The sequence below is a fragment of the Pteropus vampyrus genome, unplaced genomic scaffold, assembly GCF_000151845.1.
Source record: "Pteropus vampyrus isolate Shadow unplaced genomic scaffold, Pvam_2.0 Scaffold78, whole genome shotgun sequence".
Classification (NCBI taxonomy): domain Eukaryota; kingdom Metazoa; phylum Chordata; class Mammalia; order Chiroptera; family Pteropodidae; genus Pteropus; species Pteropus vampyrus.
In genome coordinates this window covers 1,879,345-1,889,696 of record NW_011888859.1, presented here as the reverse complement: position 1 = coordinate 1,889,696, position 10,352 = coordinate 1,879,345, and the positions used below count along the sequence as shown (strand labels likewise).

The 10,352-nt window shown below is 37.3% G+C and overlaps 1 protein-coding gene across 1 annotated transcript in view; it reads left to right on the top strand.

Annotated features, from left to right (window-relative positions):
- Positions 1 to 10,352, top strand: part of SYNE1 (spectrin repeat containing nuclear envelope protein 1) — a 145,697-nt gene that overhangs the window by 105,741 nt on the left and 29,604 nt on the right. The window contains exons 35-38 of the mRNA XM_023532164.1: positions 1,576 to 1,742; positions 3,956 to 4,109; positions 5,668 to 6,296; positions 8,339 to 8,518. Coding sequence (XP_023387932.1) covers positions 1,576 to 1,742; positions 3,956 to 4,109; positions 5,668 to 6,296; positions 8,339 to 8,518 — 1,130 coding nt within the window. The remainder of the gene's footprint in view (positions 1 to 1,575; positions 1,743 to 3,955; positions 4,110 to 5,667; positions 6,297 to 8,338; positions 8,519 to 10,352) is intronic.

Below are 10,352 nucleotides of genomic sequence, written 5' to 3'. Positions count from 1 at the left end.
CAATACAGAAACAAAAGAATGAGCACAAATGCAGGTGATAGAAAGACAAAGAATACTATCTGATTGCATCCTCGAAGAAGCCAACCTTTTAAACTTAAAAAAATCATTAGTATTATTGAAAGTACAGGCAATGTTACTAATTTCTAGGGATTAATAACTTACTTGAAATGATACTTTTTATGCCAGAAAATTGAACAGGCAAAATTCCTTCTCAAGAGAGACCTGTTGTATGACAGATTTATACCCCAACTTTTTCCCGTCACCTTTTATAAAAAGTTTAAGGAGAAGCTCCATCCTTTTACTTTTCATAATCACTTCTCTAAACACTCCATCAGAGAATGTCTGAAACATCTGAACTTATTACCCCATCTGAAAGTTTTCTTTTTCCTTCACTTTGAGGGTTCCCCATACTCCTGGTACTCCTGCTTTTCTAGTTTATTAAATACTAATGTTCTGCATTAATCTCTCCAAAATTCCCTGCTCAGAAACCTCCCGTGGCAGTCCTGCCTGGAGGATAGAGGGTGGTTCTCAGTCCGCAGTCTGGTGTTTGTCTTCCTGGAAATACAACGTGAGATGCTCTAAGAGGGGAAATCACACCTCTTTTTCTTAAAAATGACCCAAAGCTATCTGGCCATATAAAATTGTATTCCTCATATACTATATGGAAAACGAGCACTATGTGAGTTAAGGGTCTGAGAGCAGACTGCAGGTCTCAGTCACTCTGTGTTAGCCACGCTGTCTCCCAACTGTGCTCTGTGCATTTCTTGTACGTTCCTCTCTCCTGGCCTTGTGTCCTTTGTTCTTCTCAGCCTAAGTCCCAATTCTGCTATGTGGTCTTTGCTGTCATCCATGGGCTGTATTCTCCTTCCTCTGATACCATTAGCAAATTTGCTTGCATCACACATGTGGTCTCCCTAGAGAGAGGGAAGAAGACATTTTGACAAGTGTTTACACTTGTGACATGCTACACCTATCATCCCAGTTTAACGTCATGTTATTTTGTTATTATTTACATAGAGTGTTTATCTCTTATTAGGTAGGAACTACAACTTTTATGCACCACTCACTGCATCTAAGGGATTCATTAACCAATTAAATTGAAAAACTAAGTAGTTCTGTTGCATGAAAATAAAATAAAGAGCACGTAGGTTCCCCACTTTGGCCTAATATGTCTCTAAACTGAAAGAAAGACGGTGTTCCTGTTACCTTGAATTGTGTCTTTTTTTTTTAATGTTAGATAAGCATTGTTTCTGTTTAGCCATTGTTTTCCTTTGATCCTCACTTATTCAGTTCCTGCATCCTGAAAGAAATGCTACAGCTTCTAAATTTGTCTAACTTAATATAAGTCAGACTCTGGAAAACTAATTCAGGTTTCGGTAGCATTTTTCATGTTTAGAAGTTAAGCTAATCCATTTCTAAGTCAAGTGACGAAAGCTTTCTTTAGCCTGGTCCCAATGACTTGCATTTTGCAAGATTGCAAAGCCTTTGGACAACACCCACCTGTGTCATGTGGTCCTGTGGTTTCCTTGTCAATCACTGCGGGCTGAGATCTCTAATATATTCTGTTTTTCTCAGGCACTGCAAAGTGAAGTGGTATCCCAGGCCGCGATCTACAGTAACCTTTTGCAAGTGAAGGAATCATTATTTTCATTGGCCTCCAAAGATGATGTGAAAATGATGAAGCTACATCTGGAGCAGTTGGATGAGAGATGGAGAGATTTGCCACAGATAATTAGCAAAAGGTTGTTTTTAAAAAAATCTGATATTGTTTATTTTTAAAAATGATGATCAGATAAATTAAAAAAGAATAGTTTTGTTTACTTTTATTTCTACTCAACTATTCAGGGGATAATTATGGAAGGGGTGAAAACTATTATTTATTTATTTGCCATTTTAAAAATTAAAGCACTCAAAAATTAGCCTTTCTGATAAACCTCAACTCAAAATTTTAGTCCCATAACTAAGGCAAATGATCAAACTAGTTGAAATATATTGAAGAAAGTAGGTTTGCTCACGTTTGTATTATTTATTAAGATATTTGTGTACAGGAGAGTAATGATAATTAAAATTTTGCCTAACATAGGTTTCAACAGAGGCATTACCTAGATACATATAGGCATTATACACACACACACACACACACACAGGCATTGTATATATACATATAGGCATTGTATATATATATTTCATTTCACTCCAATACAGAACTTTGTAGAGAGCAAGGAAATTGCTATTATATTAAATGGAAGCAAAAATAAATTAAAGCCTCTTTGACTACATGATTAACAATCGGCTTTCTAAAGTTTTGCCTTAAATTGTTATTGATTACCCATGTCATCTTGAATAAGTCATTTAATCTTTTCAGTCATCCTTTTAGTTCATTAGTTCAGCAAATATTTATTGAATCTCTGCCTTGAGTAGGGCACTCTTCCATGTGCTGAGCATAGCAACAGTAAACAGAGCTCTGCTCTCTACTTCATAAAGCTTGTATTCGTTCCACTGTTTATTCAACCAGTCAGCAAATCTTTCTTGGGTACCTGCTGAATACCAGGCACCATATCAGATACTGGAGCCATAAAAATACATAAAACTGACCTCAGCATTTTACAGATCAGCATGGGGACAACAAGAAAGTCAATGAGAGTGTTGAGCACAGAATATTATGGAAACAAAAAGAAGGGACATTTGAATAGATTCGGGAAAGGCTGACGGATTGGTACCAGCTCTTGAAAAATGAACACCTTTCTGTAAAATAGAGTAGGATCTGCCCTATGCTTCTCTCACAGAGGGAAAGGAAAGGGCTTTTAAAATGATACAAATGTGTGAAAACATTCAAAATAAAAGTTGAACTTTGGATGCAAACCATTGTAATGAATATTAATAATTGACTGAGGTATTAATCTTAATGACAGTATTGGATTCTGACCTCAGATCGCCTGTTACTAATCAATCAAATTTATTTATTACGCAAGCAATAGCTGATCCCCGACCATATCCCAAGCACCTTTCTATGTGCTAGGGACATAGTAGTAAGCAAGGCAGGTAAAGTCCTGTATCACTGAGTGAGGGGAGGATAAACATGTAACTAAACAAGTGAATGAGTTAAACTGTTTCAGTGGTATTAAGTAATGTGAAGACAATAACATAGGTAACACAGTAGGGACCATAGACTGGCGTATCTTCAGACACATGATCAAGCATAGCCTCTCCAGGGACATGACATCTGATTAAGATCTGAATGCTGTGCAGGAAGCAAACCCATGGTGCTTTGCGGGTAAATCATATGGGCAGAGGGAGCAAAAAGGGCAAAGCCTCTGAGGCAGTAATGAGCCGAGATATTGGGGAAGCAGAGGTCAGTGGCAGTGGGGAGCAGTGGGGAGCAGTGCTGTGTCAGATGAGGTCAGAGAAGTCGATTATGTGGAATCCCTCCGAAGGAGTTGCGTTTTGCCTGCCTTCGTGCAATAGGACACTGCCCCTGTGTTTAAATGTGGCGGAGAATGTTTGGATTATCTTAATTTCATTTCTGGCTGTTCTCTAAAAAGTAGATTATAGTGAGGCAACGGTGGCAGGAAGGAGGCCTGTTTAGGAGGCTGGAGGCTGGAGGCTGGAGGCTGGAGGCAAGAGATGAGATTTAGACTGGAGTGTAGAAATGAAGGGAAGAGCACAGTATTCTGTGCTGGCGTGTGACAGGACACGCATAGTTCAGAAGTAGTAGACAAGGAATGGGGGGAGCAGGAATGACTCCGAGGATATCTGGGTGGATAGTGGTGATGTTCACTGAGATGAGGAAAATTATGAGAGAAATAAGTTTTGAAAGGCAGAAAGCAGCAAGAGTTCTGGTTTGTCCGCAGGCAACCATGTCACTTTTTCCCTTGCTGAAGCTTATTCCAAAAAACTATCAACTTCTTCCGTTCAGTGATGGAGCATTTTAACTTTAATACCTTTCTCTGCCTAGGATTAATTTTCTTCAATCTGTGGCCACTGAACACCAGCAATTCGATGAACTTCTTCTTTCCTTTTCTGTCTGGATTAAGCTGTTTCTCAGTGAATTACAAACTACTTCTGAGATAAGCATCACCGACCATCACGCAGCTCTCATTCGGCACAAGGTAAAGTACATTCTTTTAAGATGGAAGAACTTTTTCATAAAAGAGAGCGCTAGAATTATAAAGCGATGCGACATTAAAAAAAGCTCACACATTCGCCAGCAGTTTAAGTTTGTATTCCTATATAAATGTTTTCGTAATTGAGCGTGTGGGTCCAGGTAACGTGTTATGCAGATACGTGAAACAGTTAAAACCACTTCAGATAAAATGCGCAACCACCTTCAGATACCATTTCTTCCAAGAGGAGCAAATGATTTCTAGGGTGAAATGATGAAAATGTTCATTTTTAAGCTTAAAAATGTTCATTTTTAAGTTTTGTTCCAATGCGGAAAACTAATACTAATACTGAATCCCAATGCTTTAACAATATAGTTTTTTTCTCAATTACTATTTAGCGTACAAGTTATTTAAAATTTATGATTTATTTTTCTTATTTTTAAATTATGCATAATATCTATCCTGGCATCAAAAAAAAAAGTTTAAAAAATCAGATACTAATCAGGTATTGGGATCGTTGGAGATAAGATACATGAACATATAACAATATTTAATGATAAAACATTTAATTTGTATGGAGTGCTTTCTCTATGCTGGGCTTGCTAATTCGTTTCACCCAAAAGAAAGGTACTTCCTCATATCTTCATGACGGCAGGTGTTTTTTCGACTTGGAGCAAGGTGCCCACGGAAGTGAGGCTTCTCCCCTCTAAAGAGTCTGGAAGGTTCAGGCACCATCTTCCTTAATGATTACATTGCACAGAGCCGACTACCAGGCTTTTGAGAAAGACATTCTTGGGTTATAAAACTGTCCAGAGGCTTTTAAAAAGATTTACATCTCAAAGGGGCAGAGATTGAGTTTGTAAGTTTTGTAAAGTAAATGCTCCAAGAAGCCCTGTAAAGTTCAGTGGTTCAGCAGAAGGGAATATTGAGGCTTTGTGGTCCAGATTAAGGCAAGTGGTGATTTCTCTTTTTTGGGGACTGTACCGAGATTCTTAGCAATTCTCAGATAGATCTTAAATGATAAATCTATCGTGAGCCAGTTAGATATGCTACATAATGGTTTTACTCAGTTAATCTACATCTCTTTAAAAAGGAAGCAGATAAAACTTGTGCAAAGTTTCATCTGCCTTACCCACATGCTAATGTCCACACTCTTTCACTACTTAATTCTAAGCTCTGATTGACTTAGCATTTTATATATAGAAAGTGTATGTATTCTATAATATAAAATTATATATATAAATTATATATAATCTAAAAATCTTCCAAGTTACGTATCTATATCTATTTACATATATTTTCTTTTAGCTATTTCTATTCATAAAGAAATCTTTTCCATGGAATGAATTAGTTCTACAAAAGAGTTGTGTTTTACATGAAATATATAGATGAGCAAAACAGGGGAAATTTTGAGAATGTTTCTAAAAGATGCACTGCAGACGACCTTTAAATACTACACCACCACTACATTTAAAATGGATCTCGATATCACCGATTCTATATTATATCTGCGGCCTAAACAATAGTGTATCCGAGGGGCCAATAACGCTCTCTTCCTTTCCAGGACCACGCCGCAGAAATAGAGAGCAAAAAGGGGGAACTGCAAAGCCTGCAGGGTCACCTCGCAAAGCTGGGTGCCCTGGGTCGAGCTGAGGACCTTCACCTTCTCCAGGGCAAAGCGGAGGACTGCTTCCAGCTGTTCGAGGAAGCCAGCCAGGTGGTGGAGAGGCGGCAGCTTGCCCTGTCCCAGGTGGCGGAATTCGTACAGAGCCACGTCTCCCTGTCAGGGGGTCTCCTCCGGCTGCGGCAAACGGTGGAGGCAACCAACAGTATGAACAAGAAACAGACCGATCGACTAGAGAAGGACCTGAGTGACGCTATTCGAGATGTTAAAACATTCGAATCTACTGCCATCGGTCTGGACGGCATTCTTACCAAAGCCCAATACCATCTTAAAAGCGGAAGTTCTGAGCAAAGGACTTCCTGCAGAACTATAGCTGATCATCTCTGTTTAGAATTAGAGAGCATCCAGAACCTTCTGGGAACCAAGCAGAGTGAGGCAGATGCCCTGGCAGTATTGAAAAAGGCATTCCAAGACCAGAAAGAAGAGTTGCTCAAAAGTATTGAGGACATCGAAGAAAGAACCGACAAAGAGCGACTAAAAGAACCTACTCGCCAAGCGCTTCAGCAGAGGTGACAGGAAGTTGTATTGAAGCCAGTTGTCTCTTTGATTTTTTTATTTGTGCTGGAATTAACTCTTGTGCAACACATTAATAGTACCCTATTTAGCAACTTTTCTTCTTTTATGTTTTTAGGATACAATTAATGGCTAATTTGACACTTAAGAAGTCCTAAAATTTTGGGGAGGTTTCTTAGGGATTTTCCTGAGGGCTACGTATCAGCCACTCTGCAATCTTATTTACAATAGAGTATATAGATCATATTATCTATCTTTAAGCAATTTTTAACTGATAGGAGAAAGGACTCATCTTCTGTAACAAGAATAATAAGAAGAGAAAGACAGTGATACAAGTAGACTTGTAGTTTTGGTGGTAAAATAGGGAATTCGTCCCTGGTGGCAGCGAGCCTCTCAGAAAAAAACAGAGCGAGCTCATTAGTTGAGAATCGAGTGACGACAGGAGGTCAGTGAAGAGAAAATTGTGTGAAATCGTTCTCCTGTCCAGAGGAAATGGAAATGATACCTCTGGAGCCTGGTAAGGTGACAGGCCGCCATTTGAGATTTGTGTTCATTCACTTAAAGTGAAACCAGTCCTCCTGGCAGAGTGCGACTACTTTTACCTGTTTGCTTAGGAGAAGGAGGAGAAGAGGTTTTAGCACACTCTGGCGTTTTGCCAGGTGAGTTTTAATAGAGAAGCTAAGGGGTCAAGGGTATTTTCCTGCAGTAAATTTGAAAAGTAATTATTCCTCCTAATACAGTAGCTTTCTTCTCAATCTTATTTTTCCTTCTTGATGAAGCTTTCTCCCCACTCATGTTCTCAGGGTTGACTTTCTCTTCCATTTTCTCAGGGGGCAAAGAAATCGCTGAAATGCAGTCATACCACGGTGTCCCTAATTCATGAGTTGTGTTGACGCTGCCATGTCAATTGCAAGTTGCTTCCTTTTAATCAGAATCAAACATTGAGCCAAAGCTTTAGTCAGATGATAGTGGCTCCTGAGGTTACTTTACACGCCTTGTGGGCAATAAGTTATCTGACTAGTTTAAAATTAAACTTTAAAAAAGGAGTAAGATTTGGCAAGGACAAAATAGGATTCAGAGCAAGGACAGAATGAGGAACGAGGGTGGCAAAGGAGCCAATGGGTCACCCAGGAAGTCAGCAGTAGGACTGGTGCCATTGTGTGGCCTGGCCTCTTGAGCCTGCTTGGGCCACTCAGGCCTGCTCGGGCCAAACAGGCAGGTGATTCTAAAATTGCTGGAGAAGAAGGTCCATGTTAATACCCACAACACTGAACTCACCACAGTCACACAGAGACTATCAAAAATGTTGCAATGAATTGACTGATTTATTAAATCCCAGCCATACTTATACTTCACTGTGGGCAAATCACCTCTCTTCTTGTAAGATGGAAATAATGACAATGCATTTTCCCAGCCACTTTGTTTTGGCAATTAAATGGGATAATGCCTGTATGCTCACTTTGTAAGCTCTACAGCACTAAACCAAAATGCAAGAATAAAAGAGTCGATGGCTGCCTCTATGTGGACACTTTTCACAAACGCTCAAATATTAATATATCAGGGACAAAAAAAAAAAAAGAAATTTTTCTCATGGTAATCTTTTCAATAAGGTATGTGATTTAAGTTTTTAAAATATGTATGTATTATAACGCTTGGTAAACTATTTTTATTTTAAGTGAAACAACTATTATTTTACATGAATTAGACCTCATGACACAATAAGATTTTTTTACCAATGTAAGAACTCACCTACTTTGCCTTCAAGGTCAGCCCTCATTTTAAAAGTTTAATGCCATCAAGGCAAAATAGAAAGAGAATACAAACTTAATAGGATGTTGAAGGTGAATAGTTGAGACTGACTGTAAATGTTTTCTGAGGCACACTCTGAATTATGAAAAGTTGACTTTAAAAGCACCTGTATCAGTTGACATATTTAGTTGCTCTGTTAAAAGTTTTTCTAGCTATCTATATGTGTGCTTTATGGAGAAAAAAATGTATTATTTCACTACCTTCAGTAAAGTATCATTTTAATTCACAGGTTGAGAGTCTTTAATCAGTTAGAAGATGAATTGAATTCTCATGAACACGAGCTGTGTTGGTTGAAAGACAAAGCTAAGCAAATTGCTCAGAAAGATGTAGCCTTTGCACCTGAAGTCGACAGAGAGATAAACCGCTTAGAAGTCACCTGGGATGATACCAAGAAACTAATTCATGAAAAGTAAGTCAATAAATTCTCAGTTTTTGTTTTTAGCTTCTACCTATTTTGTGACATTGGGCCACTGCCTGTTGATTTGCTTCAGTATGATTTGAATAGAATTGAATATCTTTTGCCATCCTTAGTAGTGTGTCTCTTCAGTAACAATAAACATTTAATCCTACAGAACTTGACTGAGGAAGTTACCTTGAGATAACAATTACATGTGAAAGTCAATGCTTAACAGCAGGAGTTGTCAACAATTACTAAGTGCAACCATGAGACTCTTAATCTCTGATTTCCTTTTTTCGTTTTGTTATATTTATTTGTTATTGAGATATGATTTACATACAGTAAAATTCACCCTTTTAAATGTACACCCTTTTGACAAACTCATATAGTAATGTAACGGTTATTACTATCAAATTTCACACTAACAGTTGCACCACCTGAAAAAATGTCCTCATGTTTTATTGTAGTCAGTCCCTCCCCTCACTCCTGGTCCCTGTCAGCCATTGGTCAGTTCTCTGTCTCTTTAGTATTGTCTTTTTCAAAATCACATGTGAGCGGATTCTTTCCAGTTTGGACGATTATATAAATAAAGTGTCTATAAACATTCATGTTCAATTTTGTATATGTATCTAAGTTCTTATTTCACTTGAGTAAATACCTAAAAGTGGACTTATGGGTTGTCTGGTGTGTGCTTTTAAGAAATTGCCTGGGTAGTTGCACCGTTTTGCGTTCGCACTAGCCGTGTATCAGAGTTTCATTTGTTCCACATCATTTTTAGCACTTAATGTCGAGTCATTGTTTGCTTGCTTGTTTGACATTATAATAGGTGTGTAGAGATATGTTATTGTGTTTTTAATTTGCATTTCCCTGACATCCAATGATAGTGAGCATATTTTGATACGTTATTTAACATTTATATATCTTGTTCAAATTGACCTGTTCAAATTGCCAACTTTTTTTTTTTTTTTTTTTGGCTTGTTTGTTTTCTTATTGAGGTCTATTTTATATAGATAGAATCCTAATCAAAATCTTGGCAGGATGTTTTGTAGAAATTGACAAACTGATTCTAGAATGTATATGTAAAGCAGAAGACTTAGAACAGTACAATTTTGAAAAAGAATTGAACTCACACTACCTGGTTTTAGTGTGAATTCAAAGGGTAATGGAACATATAGAGTGTTCAGAAATAGAGCCACACATACATGCTCAATTGATTTTTGACAAAGGCAGTTTGATGGAGAAAGAATAGTTTTTTCAATAAATAGCCCTGGACATTCTCTAAATTATGCTTTATTAGAGGTTGCACAATATTCAGTTATAAGAATGTATCAGAATTTATTTAATTATTGGCCTATTTTTAACATTTGAGTTATTTCTATTTTTTCTCCTATTATAAATATTGGTGAAAAAAATATCACTTTACCTAAATCTTAGTGCACATCTCTTTCTTTGGAAGAATTCTTAGAATTACTTGTTCAAAGGCATTTTACTTTTATGAACAAAAACTATCTTCTTACTTTGACAATTTTCAGGGGATTCATAGTCAATGAAAATTTGTGACATTGAAATAGAAAAAAAACCTCATATGTATTTAATTATCAAATAGTGTTTTTTATTTGTTTTGTTTTGTTTTGCTTCCCTTCAACACATACTACTATAAGTAATTAAATCAAGGAACAATTTAAAAAAACAGAAATTTGGTGACACCTACATAAGTTTGAATTTTCAAGAACATATATTTATCTTTGCATGTCATTGAGGTCACAGATTTTATTTTAATGGCTGTGGGCATTCTTCATTCATGAGAACATTTTGGACATTAGACTAAGTGAGATTGACCAGCACT